General features: G+C 41.4%; 4 protein-coding genes across 9 annotated transcripts in view; 3 read left to right on the top strand and 1 right to left on the bottom strand.

The window, feature by feature from the left end:
- The first annotated feature begins 150 nt into the window (after positions 1–150).
- Tsen34 (tRNA splicing endonuclease subunit 34) lies at positions 151–5,227 on the top strand. Its single transcript, XM_017138970.3, has 6 exons — positions 151–303; positions 361–447; positions 528–788; positions 982–1,089; positions 1,155–1,485; positions 5,091–5,227. The coding sequence occupies exons 1-5, from the start codon at positions 255–257 to the stop codon at positions 1,472–1,474; spliced, it is 825 nt and encodes a 274-aa protein (XP_016994459.2). The 5' UTR covers positions 151–254; the 3' UTR covers positions 1,475–1,485; positions 5,091–5,227.
- Positions 5,228–5,344: 117 nt separating this feature from the next.
- On the top strand, positions 5,345–13,114 carry Trl (Trithorax-like). 4 transcript variants are annotated; one of them, XM_017138959.3, is made up of 6 exons: positions 5,345–5,536; positions 7,931–8,396; positions 8,563–8,898; positions 9,021–9,158; positions 10,870–11,381; positions 12,925–13,114. In XM_017138959.3, exons 1-6 carry the CDS (start codon positions 5,345–5,347, stop codon positions 12,985–12,987), a joined length of 1,707 nt encoding a protein of 568 aa, XP_016994448.2. In that variant the 3' UTR covers positions 12,988–13,114. The 4 variants fall into 4 exon arrangements, with proteins under 4 accessions (XP_016994448.2, XP_016994446.2, XP_016994447.2 ...); XM_017138957.3 differs by having other exon boundaries at positions 9,021–9,281; XM_017138958.3 differs by lacking the exon at positions 12,925–13,114 and having other exon boundaries at positions 10,870–12,409.
- Positions 13,003–14,693, top strand: LOC108055576 (mucin-21). The gene has a single exon (XM_017138963.3). It carries the CDS (start codon positions 13,003–13,005, stop codon positions 13,915–13,917), a length of 915 nt encoding a protein of 304 aa, XP_016994452.2. The 3' UTR covers positions 13,918–14,693.
- Positions 14,694–14,786: 93 nt separating this feature from the next.
- The window catches only part of ome (dipeptidyl peptidase 4 omega), a 105,119-nt gene continuing 102,261 nt past the window's right edge, over positions 14,787–17,644 (bottom strand). For all 3 annotated transcript variants that reach the window (XM_017138948.3, XM_017138949.3, XM_017138950.3), the window contains 6 exons: positions 17,165–17,618; positions 16,472–16,692; positions 16,243–16,412; positions 15,995–16,155; positions 15,728–15,933; positions 14,787–15,668 (listed from right to left, as the gene is read on the bottom strand). In XM_017138948.3, coding sequence (XP_016994437.2) covers positions 15,552–15,668; positions 15,728–15,933; positions 15,995–16,155; positions 16,243–16,412; positions 16,472–16,692; positions 17,165–17,618 — 1,329 coding nt within the window. In that variant the 3' untranslated portion in view covers positions 14,787–15,551. The remainder of the gene's footprint in view (positions 15,669–15,727; positions 15,934–15,994; positions 16,156–16,242; positions 16,413–16,471; positions 16,693–17,164; positions 17,619–17,644) is intronic.

The following is a 17,644-nucleotide window of genomic DNA, read 5'->3' as shown; positions in this document are numbered from 1 at the left end:
ACATAGACGTTTATTGCTATTTAACAGAGCATATCAGTTTTATTTACACTTGCTATAGGCAAACTACCGTACCCTTTATATTTTAAGAAGGGTTGATGAAATCTTACTTCATAGTTAAAATATAAATACAATTTCCGTTATATCCAAAATATGACATTTTTGGCTTTAGCTTCGCTTAACATATGTTAAACGAACAACAGGTATCTGAAATTTTCCCATCTCTAGCCGCATATTAATAACAAAAGAGTGCAAAAATGTATTTAACTCTGCTAAACGGTACCGGCTTTGTTTTTAATGTTGATGGTGAGCTGTTTAACTGCTTATTAAAACAATACTACATCTAATAAATGTATTTTAAAGATTATATGGAACTGCGAAGCAAATACCGGATAATGGGTGCTCCAGTTGGCACTGCGAACACCAAAGGCTGGAGTCCCAATCAGTCCAGTGAGTTTAAGCAATTATTATTATCCAAAGAATATTTAAATTTCTATGTATTCCTGAATAAAATATATTTCTCCGTGTAGCTCTGCCCGTGGAACTGACTAAATACGAAACCCAGTTAGTTTTGGACGAGAATATAGCAATGTTAGTGGATAAATCTCAGGACTTGAGGGCAAAGCCCACAGCGGAGAAACTGGAGGAGTTCAAGGCTGATTTCGAATCCCGTTTACTAGGACAGAAAGAAACACTGAAGGACGAAAAGCTTCGGGAAACTGAACGATATATGGAGAAAATCCTGACAGGGAAACGAAAAAAGTTGCTTAAGCAGGGAAAACATGAAATGGGTTAGTACTATGGGATTAAGATCTTTAAGAACCAATATTCAGAATAACACTCTTCCAAATTTAAAGGTTAAACTATCATTGACTCGAGTAAAATTAATTATTTGCATAAAAATAAAAATGATTTAATTTTATTCAAAGAAATAGTAATTCTAAAACATTAGTAAAATGAATCACCTTTTATGTCCTTTTTTAGCTGAAGCTCTAACTGCCGAAGATGTACTGAAGGAAATGTCGGAAAATTTTAAATTCGATCGCCAAAATGCCTTGGTGGAGGTGCCTTGTGAACATCTCAAAGATCACTGTAGATATATTAGAAATAACATTTCTAGACTTATCTTAATCTAAAGTTTTCAATACGCCCCACAGCTGCGCAAATAGTTTCTCGAGCTCTAGTCGACACCAATTCCCTGAAATACCGCATTTTCAAAGATCTTTGGAAGCGGGGTAAGTTTGTGACCTCCGGTGACGCATTTGGAGCGGACTTCCTCGTTTACCCCGGGGATCCCCTGATCTACCACGCCTCGCATATAATTATTGTTCATGAGAAACCAGTAATTAAGCCCTTGGAACTGGTGGCCAAAGTTCGTCTATCGGTGATTGTCAACAAAAGCTGTGTATTTGCCTACGAGAAGGAAAATGAGGGAATCCATTACCAAACTGTAGCATGGTGTAATCCCAGCAAGTGAAAATTTCCAAGGCAAGTAAATCACTTGGTTACGAGTATATTAAAAAGATTTTACAAATAGACAAATTTCTCACCGACATGCCTAACTATCTAATCAGATTGGATTTCTAGTAATATACCTTTTTGAAAATCTCAGAAGAAATTCGACCAGTGTAGTATTTTGGCTCCAAAGATTATATTTTTTTTTAGTGAGCGGGAGAGAGTGGGATTTCCGTGAGCATGGGTTTTGTTTTTGGCGCCGAATTGGGTTTATTTTTTAGAGGAAATTGGATACAATGGCAGAGACACGACGCTCCCGCTCCGCCCCCTTTCCCGCCGCCCCTCGTCTCTTCTGTGGCGGCCTCTCCACGTTTCTCCGTCTCGCTCTGAGCGGCAGGAGCAGCGCCATAAACCGTTTCTCCCACTCACAGTTGGAAATTGTGCATAGTACACATGGTAAAAATCGTTTTATTATGACCACGACATCCAACTCGAGGAGATGTTTGCTCGCCACTTTGTTCAGGGTCCATCGTTCCAGTTTTTAGGCGGGAACAACGACTCTAAAAAGTTTTGTTAAATTAATTAGTGATACGAAATGAGGTTATAATTTAATGGCCCCAACCAAACGGCACAGCCCACACACGCAAACAACGATAGGCAAATATGTGCATACAAATGTCGCACACATTTGCGTATTTGTTTTCAACAAATTTGTGCTGAATTCTTCATGTTTTGCGTTCGTTTCAAGTATATTCAGTTTTTTTTTTTTAAATAGAAACAACGGCGATAAGGCGCGGTGGGGAAGGCCAGCCAAAAGTCGTGCCACGCCGTTCGAATTTCATACAGTCGGGTTGTCGCACAGTGGTACGAATTGTTACTAGTTTGACACATTCACCTATTATGACCACGGCATCCAACTCGAGGAGGGATTCAACCTACAGTTATATTTTTATTAAATTTTTTTTACTGTATTTGGAATAAATAATTATTATTTTTGAAATACCGTTTACCACAGATTACCACTTCTGTAAGCTATTAGCATTAGTAACTCCAAATCTAATAGAAAAAAAAATTACTTTGATACAAAATTTTACCTAAAGATTCTAAGTTTCCTCTAAGTTTCTTATTTTTATAACTTAAAATGCATCCCACCGGGAAAGTGAGAAGGTGGTTCTTTGTGTGCTGAAAATCCTGTTCCTTTTAGCAGAAAGTGTTGGAAATCCTGTATCTTTCAGCAGGCGACGGTGTAGGGAAAATGTAAATTCCCTAGGAAAACCACATAGAAACCTCATTTCCCCCTTACTTTTTGTGTCACCCCCGTGTATTTTGAAACCAGAGACGGAAGAAATGTAAGGGGTAAATGAGGTTTAGTCCCTTCCGCTTGTATGGAGAAACCTCATGAAAATATCATATTTTCCACAGGAATGTTCCCGCTGGGATATTTATATTATCCCACCTCACCACATTCACGACTATTCTGTCCCACTGTGTTTGGTTTGCGCTCATTCCTCCGCCTCTCCCATTCCCCTACCCCCACCACTACAACTGCGCCTCATCACCCACCACCACCCCCCGCCTCGTGCTCTCTCTCCCTCTCCATGCTCCGTTGGTCGGCATTGCCAGCTGCGAAACATGAAATGCTCACTGCTTCAACACCGATTGGACTTTAAAGGGGCCTTTCGAACGGCATTTCTCATGGTCCTCTCCTGTCCCCCGTCCCAACAGCATCAAAACAGAGAAAATTGTAATCTTAAAAATTCGGCCACTCGCTCACTTTATATTACTTTCTTCTCTGAGCGTTGGATAGAACTGCCACTCTATTCCTCTCCTCTCCTTCAGTCATGGGTTTTGACTAACTTCCCTATCGCGGGGGTCTCTCCGCTCTTAAGCGGGACTTGATCTGCATATGAGAATGAGAATGGCTATATGTTTTCTATATATTTTTACCCCGTAGGGTCTCTGGTCTCTGAGATGTGTCAAAAGTAACAGGTGATTGGGGAGGAGAGAAAAGAGTCAGAGAAAAGAGAATGTAGACCGTAAGAGCGAGCCGGCTTTTCTACAAGTTGTTATTATTTTCGCAGGATCTGTTGATATTTAGGAATCAGTGCATCCCAATTTGCAAGTTTGCAATGATAGAGTTAGTTTTTTGAAACGGTACCCTATCAATTTGATGTCCAAATCTCTTTAAAATGTCCTTCGTTCAACTTGGATATCAGTGTGTTTTTGTAGATATCAATTTTAAAACCGTTTCTAACTCTAATTAGTAATCAACATAGGTAATTATAAAAACCTATTACTTCATTTCTTAGCTTGAAAAACAGGGATTAAAATATATTCATGCCCCTTTAATGGCGCTTATTTAAGTCACTAGAATTTTTTTGATTTCTGATGTTTTGGGTTTCAAGTTTGGACAGAATAAATTTGAGAACCTGTTGTCTTATTATCACTAGTTTTAAACAGAAATAAATTCGAAACAATTCCGGAATTCTTACTCTTGTATTTACTTATATATCAGATCAATCGTAAGAATTAGATAGCCCTAGAAAGACCCAATGAAAGTATTCTGAATATTATGCTCCCGGATTCTAATAGTTCTGGGCCCCTTGACCTTTCTTATCGCGCACAGATCCGTCCGCCTGGCAGGCCACATGTGTTTTTGGCCGTGGTCGGCCCAGAATATTTCCATTATTCAATATTTACCACCTTTTATAGTTTTGTTTACTATCTTGCCGACTTTTTGTCCGCCGTCTGTCTCTCCTCTCCCTGCCTAAAAATACTCTTCCTGCGCTCCATCTGGCAATGCCGCTCGACAACTGTACTTCAAAGAGCGTTGCCAGGCCAGTTCTCTCACCGACACAGCCACACCACACGGACGCGCCGACGCACGCACACGAGCGCAAAAGCAACCACCACCAGAAATTCAGAAATTGTGTTTTCTCCCCCGTGTAGAGAACTGAAAACTGGCCGCGCTGGCAGCGCCGGAGCAGCGAAATTCGATCGAAGCCATTTACTCAGTCTCAGTTCGAGTTATTCAACGTTGGCGAGCGGACAAACAACAAGCAGGAGAAAAAAGCGTACGGCCAAGAGAAAGAGAAGGCAAAATCACCCACAGCATTGAAATTTTCTTTTGCGCTCCGGTGAGAAGATAATTTCACAAACCAAAAGCCAGCCAACAAAACAACAAGAAAAAGTGCGCTCCGTGAGCGGGAATAACAAAGTCTAGAGACACACGATTATAAAACAAAAAGCTGAGCGACCAAAAAACTGACTGAAAAAAAATCAAATGCGTGTCTCATGGCTTGACTGTACTGTGCTTAAAAAAATGTGACTGAGTGTATGTGTCCGTCCTGTTTGCCTTTGTGTGCGTGTGTGCGCTGTTGGCGTTTTTAAATGTGGCGCGCTATTTTTGTGTGATTTTTGTGGGCAGCAACGAATTTTGAAACAAAAATTTTATGCTAGTCCCCCCTTGTGAAAAAGTCTCCTCCAACAACAAAATTCCTGTGAGCAGCAGCCTACACACATGCGTTGTCTCGCTCTCGCGCGCTCTGGCCCCCAAAGAGTGTGAGAGCGCGAGAGCGAAAGAGACGGAGAGAGAGTGAGAGCTAATAACCAACATTTGTACTCTTTTTACATTTCAGTTTCGAGAAAGCAGCGCGCCAAGCAGCAAGATAAAGAAGAAGAAGCAGCAGAGGGAGTTGGAAAAAGCAGTGGCGTAGCGAAGGAAGTGGAGGAGGAGTAGAAAGGGGATTTTTTGCGAAAAATCCCGACTGGAAGAGAATTTTTCGCCGGAACCGTGTAACATTAAATCGTCGTGTTGGAGACAAATAGCAGCGAATACGCTAGCAACGCTGGGGAGGAACAACAACTGTTGGATTTGGACGCGACGGCTTTGATGTCGCTGCCAATGAATTCGCTGTATTCGCTCACCTGGGGCGATTACGGCACCAGCCTCGTATCGGCCATCCAATTGTTGCGCTGCCATGGCGACCTCGTCGATTGCACGCTGGCAGCCGGCGGGCGGAGTTTTCCCGCCCACAAGATAGTTCTGTGCGCCGCCTCCCCCTTTCTGCTGGACTTGCTCAAGGTGAGTGGTTTAAAAGAAAAACTTACTTAGTTAAAGCCCCCTCTGAAAAGAGAGTTTGTACACCCCTACATAACCTCAAACGTGGCGTACAGTTTGTAAACAGAGAAATCCAATCGCAGAAATAGGTTAATATGTGGAGCGCAGAGAAACTTACACACACAAATATAACAACATCGCAGATTTGCGCTCCGCTCCAAAAGTTGTCTAGAGATTTCTGTACAAGTTTTCCACTGTCAATTGAGTTGAATGAGTGGCTCCGCCCCCCGCACATTCCCTCCCCACTCTTATCAGCTTTTTCTTGATGCAAAGTTCACCAGAGAGCGAGAGAGTGAGAGGTAGCGCAGACGGAGACGGAGAGAGCGAGAGAACCAGTTGGTTCGACAAAAAAAGTGGGTGGCCCCGGAGGTGGGACGGAGAAGGAGGAGAGGCAAAAGCTGCTGCGCCAACTTTCAGTTCCCATGTGTTAGAGCGAGCGCAAACGAGAGCGCCAAAAAAGCAGCGCGGCAACTATTGTAGTTGTTGCTGTTGGCTTGTTGGAGCTTTCGTCTTGCCTTTTGGTTCTTGCCGTTGTTGTTGGGTGCACACGAGCGCGACCTCTTTTTTCCACTGGCAGAACTGTACAGTTGGCACTAACTAAGGGGAACTTGAAACTTGGGGTTGCCGTATAAGTAAATCTTAAAAAAATACACTTATAAAATGTATGTTTTTCGTTGATTAAAATCGTATAATCGTTTATTAATTTTGTTTTTTTTTTTGTTTAATTTCTGTTTTTTGGTTTGTTTTGGTTTTGCGGTTTGCATAGAAAACTATATTTTATAAAATTGTCTGTCAGGAAAGAATTATTTCTTCCAATTTCTAATTTAAATTACTCTGTAAAACAAACCTAGATAGGCTTATCTTCATAATCATTGAATTTTTAAAACTTTAAATAATTCAGAGTCCACAACAGATATGCAAGTCCATCTAGGGTTCAAATAAAAACTACGGGTTTCTCTTATCGAATCTGTCTCGTATTAGTTGAAATTGAAATATTTCATATCAGGAGGGCGCACTTTTAAATGGTGGAGCTGGCTACTTTTTCTTTACTTTCGTGAGCTGCTTTGCAGCCCATTTGCGATACTGTACTTTTTAGCTAGTCATTTGCATTTGCACATTTTACTTTGGGGTTTTTCCGCCCAGTCTATTGATTGCGTGAAATTTGCGCCAAAGTACGAATTTCAGACCGTCTCCAATGCGTGGCCCTATCGAAATGGAAATGGAAATGCTGACCAAAACAGAGCGCGGCCAGCGGAATAAAACACCTGATGCGACGCCGGCAGAGGCTCTTCTCTCCTCTCCTCTCCGCTCCGCTCCTCTTCTCTCCGCCAGTGAAAAAAGTAAACAGAGCGTAATTTTTAAAAACACCGCTCAGAGCCGTCGTTGGGGAAATGTCAAAGAAAAAAGAATGGGAATAAAATGCGGCTGTGAACTCTGCAAGAGTCCGAAATGTACAAGATGTACTGATCTCGTTACACTCACACACGCACGCAAAAACACATGGCGGCCGCTCTTTGTTGCTCTGCTGGCTCCCGCTCCCTTTCCCTCTTGCTTCCACTCCCGTGGCCCAGAATGAATGCAACTCAGAAAAATCGATGAGCGAGACGGGTGGTATAGAGTTCAAAGAGCGTAATGGGGTGGGAAGGAGGAGGAGGGGGTACATTTGAAGAGATTGTCATTGGAGGGGGGGTGGTGAGCGGGAGAGGGGTGGTTTCTGAGTAGCGCTTGCTAATTAAATGTCCAGAGCGGGAGAGGGAGCGGGAGAACTAAGCTAAGCGCTCTTTCTTTGAGCGCTGCTCTGTTTTCTTTTTCAGCATCTCGAAATCTCCTCAAAATCCTGCTGCAGAATGTGCAGAGCGCGCAAAAGTAAAAGCCGGTTGTCTTTTCGCCTGCCCTTGTGTGCGTGAACGGTGGAGAGTGCGGTGTGAGCGGGAGTGGACGACACGTGTGAGTGTGAGCGCCGCGGCGCGGGTTTCCATTATTTCCATCTCCGTCCGTCTGTTTTTGTTTTTGTTTGGTTTGGCGGACGGACGGGCCTCTCAATTCACGCTCAGCCAAAAATGTGAGAAAATCGGAAAACAAACACCACTCTCTAGAACTGAGTTAAAGCCATGGAAAGAGTCGTAAGAATAATCTCTTAACTTTCCTAATTGACTAAAGTTTCCTTATATTTAGATGGAACTTTATTATAACTTTATACTTCACAATATCTGATTACTTTACGTCATTATCCATAAAAACGCAAAGTATACAAGCATTTTCAACTGGAATATAATATGCATAGAGATACTTTAATAATAACTTAACCATTTTTAAAAGATTTTTATACTACCATCCATTTCTTCATTTATTTTTTAGAATACACCATGCAAGCATCCAGTGGTAATGTTGGCTGGCGTAAATGCGAACGATCTGGAGGCTCTGCTGGAGTTTGTGTACCGTGGCGAGGTGAGTGTGGACCATGCCCAGCTACCATCGCTCCTGCAGGCCGCCCAGTGCCTCAACATCCAGGGACTGGCCCCGCAGACGGTGACCAAGGACGACTACACCACGCACTCGATTCAACTGCAACACATGATTCCGCAACATCACGACCAGGACCAACTTATAGCAACGATCGCCACGGCCCCACAGCAAACGGTTCATGCCCAGGTGGTGGAGGACATCCATCATCAGGGCCAGATCCTCCAGGCAACGACCCAGACCAACGCAGCAGGACAACAGCAGACCATTGTGACCACGGACGCAGCTAAACATGACCAGGCAGTGATTCAGGCATTCCTCCCGGCACGCAAGCGCAAACCGCGCGTCAATAAAAAGTCACGTAAGTTATTATCATTGGTATATGATCATTAAAGTTTATTAATTCGTTGAAAAAGAACATCAGAAATCTTCCATTATTCAGAATTTCAGCTTGTACATTTGCCTAAAAATCTTATAAATATATTTCAAACTTTTATTAATTAATAAAATGTATTTTCCTTCTGCAGCAACGGCACCGAAAATAAGCAAAGTTGAAGGAATGGACACGATCATGGGCACCCCGACTTCTTCACACGGTTCAGGATCCGTGCAACAGGTACTCGGCGAAAATGGAGCCGAGGGCCAGCTGCTTTCATCCACACCGATCATTAAGAGCGAAGGACAAAAGGTAGAGACAATTGTGACCATGGACCCCAACAACATGATACCGGTAACCTCGGCAAATGCGGCAACTGGAGAAATAACAACGGCACAAGGAGCCACTGGCTCATCCGGCGTCAATACGAGTGGCGGTTCATCCACGCCAAAGGCTAAACGCGCTAAACATCCGCCCGGAGCAGAAAGTGAGTTGTATTTAAGGGGTATTTAATTGCTGGTGTAAAGTGATAAAACTTGTTAGATAATAATGTTTAACGTTCCCAAACGCATTTCCTGGTACTAAATGACTTTCTTTTCCCGTTTTTAGAACCCCGTTCGCGGTCGCAATCGGAACAACCTGCTACTTGCCCCATTTGCTATGCTGTCATTCGTCAATCGCGGAACCTGCGGCGCCATCTCGAGCTGCGGCACTTCGCCAAGCCGGGCGTGAAGAAGGAGAAGAAAAGTAAGTCCGGTAACGATACCACCCTAGACTCCAGCTTGGAGCTGAACACCACGGCAGAGGGCGACAACACAGTGGGCAGTGATGGACCAGGCGGAGCGGGATCACAAGGAGGACAATCATCCGGTACGACGCCAACGAGAGTGATATCGAATGTACCGCAGTCCGCGGGGGCACCGGCCATCCTGGCCCAAAATGTTCTGCCCCAGCAGCAGCAACTGCAGCAGCAACATCAGCAGCACTTGACCGCGGCAACATTAGCGGGTGGTGGCCAGGCATACATCAAACACGAGGGCGGCGGCGGGGGCGGCACTGGGCAGCAGCAACAGCAGGCGCAACAGCAGGGCATGCAGAACGTCATACACATTGTGGGCGATCAGGTCTTCATGCCGCAGCAGCAACAGCCGCAGCCGCAGTAGCTACCTCCTGCCGAGCCTTCAATCATTCCAACGCACCAACGACACCATCATCCACATTTCCAAACAAAAAATATACCACTCGCATAACACACACACGAAAACGTTTTGTAAATAACAATCAATCAAGCAAACAAATTCCCCGTGATCTGATCGAATGATTTGTGTTCATTTCCTGTATCATTTTTAATTTTCCATAATTAATTGCTGCGTAAGTTTATAATTTGCAAAACTTTTCCAAATTGCGCTTTTAACATATAACATTTTCTTATGCAGTATTTTCTTGCATATTGTACTACAGAGGAAATAAAACGGAGAGAATTTCGCATGTCTCCACGTAAATGAATACTCGACTAATTTACTTAAATAATCTAATTAGTGTCGCAAATAATTGTTGTAAAAATTAAATGTACAATTACAGTAGAGGATCGCAATCGGTTTAAGTTTCTCTATTTTAAATATTATATTACAAATTGTTTAATTAATAAAATATTATATATTTTTTTATATAACAAAAACGAAATTAATCTCTGCCTATGGCACGGACTTTAATTTATTGCAATTGGCTGTTTGTTATCGTTTCTCTTAGTTGCAAGAAAATACTGCTGGTCGATTTCCTAAGCTACTAACTCTCAGTACAGTTAATACTGTTCTGAATTCCCCTGCAAAAGAGTTGTTTGAAACATTCATTGGTTGGAACAGATCTTGCGGATGTAGAATTGACAACCTGGCTGATAGTCGTATTTCAAAGTTTAGATTGAGTTTCTTATTGTTACTTTGTTTGTCATTTGTTTTATGTTTTACTACATTTACGTTGATGTAACTTACATTTTTGCCTAGATTTTATTTTATTTCATTAACCATTTTGATTTTATTTGTTTCTTATTTAGGGTGTTTAATTGCGTTGCAAACTTTGTAAAGTGTAAAAGTGTATACCAATTCCAACAACAATTTCTATACAAAATTGTTTTAAAGGCCTATAGAAATTGTTGTTGGAACTGCCTTACACTTTTACACTTTACAACGTTTGCAACGCAATTGAACACCCTAATTGATTTAAACTGATACTAACAAATGTTTTGTCATGTTCGTTATTTTTTGTATCTCCATTTACACAACCATACATTATTACATTCTCTTTCTGGCCGTAGTCCTTGAAAGTCGCGTTGTTTCTCTGTTGGGCCAGCGATGTTGCTGTAGTGTCGTCCTCTCGCTCTGTATTACTCTTACTATCCCCTGTGTAGTTTGGCCCACCGCAGCGGCAGTCTTCTCACCAGCACCTCATTCCTTCCTTGCAGCAACCAGTGGCAAGAAGTCTAGTAGCGGATCCAGTGGTTCGGGATCGGGAGGCAGTGGAGCAATGAGCTCCAGCGGCAATGTGCCACAGGTGCAGACGGTGCAGTCCTTGCATACGTTGCAGGGCGTGCAGGTGAAGAAGGATCCCGATGCCCAGCAGCAGCAGCAACAGCAACAACAGCAGCAGCAGGCAATGGCAGTGAGTGGTTCGGCGGGCGGACAAGTGCAACAACAGCAGGTGCAGCAAGTGCAGCAAGTGCAACAGCAAGTCCAGCAGCAGCAGCAACAACAGCAGCAGCAACAGCTGCAACATCACCAAATCATAGACTCCTCGGGCAACATAACAACGGCTACGACGAGCGCTCAAGCGGCTGCTGCCGCTCAGCAACAGGCGGCCGGGCAGCAGCAACAACTAGTGGCTCAGTCCGCCGATGGCAGCGAGAGTGGAGCACCGCTTTCGATTGCCCAGGTGCAGACGCTGCAGGGCCATCAGATCATAGGCAATTTAAATCAGGTGAATATGACTGACTTCCAGCAACAACAGCAGCAGCAGCAACAGCAACAACAGCAGCAGCAGCAACAACAACAGCAGCAACAGCAAACACAACCACAACAGACGCTCTGATCGGACCGAAGACGTAGATCCACTATGTACTATTCTATATAATTATTAATTTGGGTTTTTGCTAAACGCTTTGATTATTCTTCTCGCTGAATGCGTAGACAAATTCTAAATTAATTTTAAAAGCCGTACGGGCACTATTAGTTGTTTACTATTTTGTTGTACAATTTTTATGACTTTAAATGTTGATTTGCCCCTTACAATTTAGTTTTGTTGCTAGTTTAAGTGCGCTATGGTTATTGGATTATTACGTGCATATTTTCATTCTTTTATACAACTATCCATTTTGTATAGTTTTACCAATGTCCCAATGCTAGAGGATCTCTAGTCAGATTGAAGTCCTCCAGATCAGTGAAAATCATGCAATACACAAAGGTTTCCTTGTTCATGGCCAGATTTTGGCCCTGAGCGATGGCACCTTGCCCTAAAAAAAATCTAGTTAAATATAAATACACTTAGATAGCTTAAAAATTTTTGATTTATAAATATCTACTTAAGCAGCTCAAAAATAGTTGATCTGATCAAAAAGAGCTCGCTCAAGAGGGTGTCTAAGAACCCCAATCTGTGTCTGCCCACCAACAACCACTCAATTAATCTATCATTCTTTCCGATTTCTCTGCTATCGTTTTTAGTTAAGAATTATGCGCTCTAAGTTTAAACGAAAACATTTTATATGTATATTTCTTAATTTTAATAGTTGGAAATTTTTCATAATAGACCCCCCATTGAACTATTTCAGAGAGATGAAATATATTCCTAGAACTATGATTTAATTGTATAAATTTAAACGGCTGGGGATATACCATCTATCTGAAGTGGTCAAGTTATTGTTAGTCTCTTTACATACTTAATTAAAATCTAAAATGATTTAAAACGAAAAAAAAACCATTAAAATAAAACAAAAACCTTTTCAAACAAAATTTTTCTTAGTATTTTCTTTTATGTTAAACTTTATTTTGGTGATGGTTTATTTTATTTAGTTTCTTGTAGTTTGAATTGCATTTATTAACCGTTGTGTTCCTGTTTATTTATTGTATTTTATTTTGCTGGCATGAAGTATTTATTTATGTAATACAGTATTATTAGTTTATAGTTTTCTTCCAAGACGGATGACGCAAAAAAACGAAAATAACGTGATAACGATCGACATTTTACAGAAGATCATATTGTGACTAATTGCACTTGGCACTGCAAAAAGAAAACTCAACCACACACACATCACACGCATCTTTCCACAGCATTTAGCAAAATTTTGCAGCACATGACGAGATCCATTAACAAATCGTTTTTATCTTGTCTTCTTCTCTCTTTCTCGCTGCCACGTTTACAAATAAAAAACACCATCTAACCAATCAAATTCCATACATTTGTGTGTAATAACTAATCGGTCATGCATCCCACAACAAATCAAATTCAATTTCATTCAAACAATAAGGGCAACAACAAGAACATTTTGGTAAAGAAGGTTTTCATTTTGAAAGGCGGTAATAATACGTAATGATGAGCCAACGATATGTCCAGCGGCCCTGGAGGAGGAGGAGGAGGCGGGAGCGGGCAGCAGCAGCAGCAACATAACACCAGCAGCAACAACGGTGGCACGACAGCAGCAACATTGAGCAGCAACAGCAACAGCAGGAGCAACACGCCAGGAACGTCAGCATCATCGTCTGGAAATGGAACAGGAGCAACATCTACACTCCAGCGACGCATCCTGCGCGGTCATGCGGCGCAGACAACCAGCGGCGAGCGTGTCCTGCTCATTAACTACGTGCCACAATCGGGAGCTGGATCGGGAGCAACAGCAACCGCATCCACCCAGAGTACGTCCCAATTGCCCACCCGTAAAATTCTCCAGGCCAGAGCCTCGGCAGCAGCAGCAGCAGCATCTTTGGGAGGAGGAGCAGTAGCTACATCATCCTCGCCACCATCCACACCAGCTGTCTCGTTTGCCGGACTGGGCTCCGAGGTGACCGTCACCTTGACGCGCACAAATCAGCGCGCCAGCGTGACCAGTGTCACAGCCGCCGGTCATATTGTTCGAAATCAGCAAGCCACCACCTATCACCAGAGCACAAACACAGCCACCACAGCATCGACCTCGAGCGGCGCGTCGGCGATACACGAGCACATAGCCACGTCGACGTCGCCGCCGCCACTGGTCTTCACCCATCAGCCACATCATCACCACAGCCAACAGCAGCAGCAACATGAGTATCACCAAGATCACCAGCTGGTGGATCACCATCATTTGGATCAAGATCACATAATCATAGATCATCATCAGCAGACGGAGGATGATCAGTTGATCGAGTACGATGATGGCGGAACGATTGAGGAGCAGCATCATCAGCTGCAATTGCAGGAGGACCTACACGATCCCCAGCAGCAGCAACATCATGACGTTGTCCAAGAAGTGTATCTCCAGTAAGAGAGATTAGCGTTAAGCATTAGCGAAATAAGTTTTAGCCATTCTATGAACAATTTTGGGTCGCCCAAAATGTGTGCAAGCAGTAAATCGAATTTGACAAAGCTTTAATTTGGTAATTTTTTCAAAAAATTCAGCTATATGTCTAGGTTATTTCCTTCTTCAATTTCTATATCTAATCCTCCTTCTTAATTGCACACATTTTGAGAAAAACCAATTCAGATCGTGTACATAAAATAACTGATAAAACCATTATAAATAACCTTAGTAAGAAAGACTTTTTAGAAGACCTTGTTTCAGTTTGTATATAGTTTTCAAACAAGTAGACAAATATTTTCCATTGAAAGTATTCATCTTAACATTAATATATTGAAGGACAATTTCAATTAACTAGCGGATAATAAAGATTATTTTTGTACTATACAAATTATGCTACTAAATACTTGCTAGTTCAGAAAAAACTGCACATATTAAATAACCATTGACGATCTAATCTATCAGTTATCGTCGGTTGAAGATCAAAACAAACAACGTAAGAAATCGTATTCAAATGTAATATATATCGACTTAAAGTAAGAAAAACCAATTGGCACATAATACGCAATAAGTATGAAATGCATTCAATTCTGATTGTTTGAAAACTGTTGAAGCAAAAGGCCCTTCGGATTACGAATGGGATAGACGAGTTTCTGTCCCAAAGGAAAAACATACATATTCATGTAACCCAGTATTTGGGGCCAAGGCAATAAAGCAAGCCGGTTTGTGTACTGAAAAAAAAATCATTAAACGTCTTGGGAGTTTTTCTGGGGAGCATTTATGAATTAAATTCCTTACGTTTTTGTGTCATAAGTAAGATTCAAACTTTCGACAAATTTGTTATTTTTATTGTTTATTGTTTTTGCCTTTTTAACGGTTGCCTATACACAATGTTGTCTTCTAATATACAAAAAGCCATTTAACAACTATGTTTTTTAAGTATTTACAATTTTTGTTTACTTTTTTACAAGTAGCAAACTAAAAAGCTACAAAAAATTACACACTACAATAGGTTTTTGTTTTGTATTTAATTTACAGGATGCTTGTTACCAATTAAAATGTCCGATCTAGGATTGGTAAGCTTAAATTGGAGCGCTTGCAAGTGTTGGAATACACAATTTGTAATTGAATTGCAATATCTACAATACGTTTTATATTAGCAATATAATCAGGCACTAGCTAAACAATGCTTTTCCTTCAATTGCAACTATTTTAAATAATTTGTTTGATTTTACCTTTTTTCTCATTAAGTTTAAAATGTCTTAAAATGCAATTTGAAAAGATTATTGTTCCAAGTTATCTTATAACACTTTTGGACCTGCATTATGTTGGTTTATAGTTCTCGTTTAATCCTTCTGTTTAAGCATTTTTAATTTTATATTAATTTGAAATGTCTGATTAACTAGTTTGTTTAAAGTTTTTGTTTAATTTGCAATCTATTAACTTTTTAAGTACCAATTTGTGTTTTCCACCTTTCTATTAGCAGCTGAAAAATTGTCTCAAAACACAGCTAAACATTACTTGATATTATCTGGCAATTACAACTAATGTCTATAATATCTGTGCTTTTATCAATGTTGGTGTTTCAGTTTTTGCCAGATTTATTTGGCACTTTTCATTAGGCGACTGCTGGCGAAGCATTCGCCAAAGAAGCGATCCAACGAATGATACAAATGCGGACGCACATTGGTCAGACCGTGATCCTCATCAGCGTAGCTCTAAAAAAAGTATATGATATATTAGAAATATTGAAAAATATTATAGCATAAATACTCACAATCTGCTTGAAAAGAATATCTTGACGCTCCAGATTTTTGGCTAGAATCATGGCTTGCTGGTAGTGCACATTATCATCGGACGTACCATGGACCAATAGGTATTTCTTGCCCTTTAACTTGTAGGCCATTGTGCTCAGTCTGGAATGTTCATAGCCCGCTTCATTTGTATTGGGCAGGCCCATATAGCGCTCTGTGTAAATGGAGTCTGCAAGGAAAATACATATTTAATATATTGGAACACAAAATGTAGGGCTTCAGTAACCCACCATAGTAGGCCCAATCCGTGACTGGAGCTATCGAGGCTGCACACTTAAACACTTGGTTTTGGTCGTTGGCCAGAGCCATTGCAGCTGCATAGCCACCATATGACCAGCCCCAAATGCCAACGTGATCCGGATCAATGTAGTTCAGCGTTTTAGTGAGGGATCTAAAAAATAGGACAAGTTTGTGGAAGTTTAATTGGCTTTTCAAGGAATATGCTAAACGGAGAGTATAAGTGAGGAACAAAACTCACTGAGTAACGTTGATCTGATCGCTGATCTCCACGGTGCCCAGCTTTAGGTAGATGGAATGGAGGAGACTCTCACCACGGAGTCCGGAGCCCCGACCATCGATCTTGGCATAGATCACAGACTGATTTGAGGTCAAATAAGTGCCCCAGTCCACCATCCACTTGTTGGTTACCTGCATTATACAAATGAATATAATTCTAGATCATATTTAACAGCAATTATTTAACGCACAGAATAGGAATCCGGTCCTCCGTAGACATCCACAAGCATGGGATACTTGGTTGCACCACTGGTGTCCAAATTGGGAGGCAGCTGGAGCAGAACCTTCGCCTGGAAGCCACCGTCAATGTTAACGGTGAGGATCTTGTGGGAAGGCAGTTTTGTGCCTTTCAGTTTGGCACGCAGGCTTTCATTGGTTTCCCAGTCGAGGACGTGCGAGATGACAACTTGAGCTACAAAAATTTACAAGATAAATAAAGATAAAAATAAAATAAAGATAAAATTGTATTCTAATTTATTTTCTAGTCCCAAAATAATTCTTAAATATCTCTGTTTCAGCGTAGTTACTAAATATTTAAATAACAGGGAATTAACAATTAAAAGCATATTCAATTACACATTTTTCTTCTTAAATCATTCTTTTTAAGTTGTATAAGCATTACTTTTATAAAAACTTTTTTTTAAGTTATAAGTTTATTATGATAACTTTTATTTTTTTATTTTATTCGAAATTAAATGCCCTTAATAAAATATTTTTGGTATATCTAGGATAAACTGTTTAACTTTAAGAAGGTACTTTTCGAGTTGTGCGAATAACTTTTTAAATTAACTTATTAATAAAAATTAGTATTATTCTATTATCATATCATTATCATATTTAAAGCTTTATATTTTTTTACAAGCCCCATTCGTATAGAAACTTACAGTTTTCGAATTTCCACTCGTAGATGTGGGTGGTGGGAATGCCAGGTCCCTGAGAGGTTATCACAATGTGATTATTGTCGTTGAAGGTCGCCGAGAAGTAGGTCTGCGTCACATCCCCGGACTTTATCAGGTTGCAAGTGAGGCACTTGGGACTCTGCTTGGCCAGCGCCCGAACGGCGTACAGATGCAGCTGCTCCGGATGGTCCTCCGTGTTGGCCGTGTAGAAGATGATGTCGTTGGATCCGTCCCAGTGCAGGATGCTGTCCACCACGTACTTGCCCTCGGTCAGGGGCTCTGGAGTCTGTGGCTCGGCGCTGGCCACCGTGGAGCTGAGGAGCTGGACTTGCTTGTAGTTGTTGTACGGCAGGACGAAGGCCAGGCGGGAACCATTGCGGTTACGGAACGGAGCGGTATAGAGGTCAACCCAACCGGTCTTCGATTCGTCGCTGTAGATCTACGGAAGATGAATTTATTTCGTGT

This window comes from Drosophila takahashii, chromosome 3L, assembly GCF_030179915.1.
Source record: "Drosophila takahashii strain IR98-3 E-12201 chromosome 3L, DtakHiC1v2, whole genome shotgun sequence".
NCBI classification, from domain to species: Eukaryota; Metazoa; Arthropoda; class Insecta; order Diptera; family Drosophilidae; genus Drosophila; species Drosophila takahashii.
Note: the sequence above shows the minus strand (reverse complement) of the source record. Positions and strands in the feature narration are given on the sequence as shown.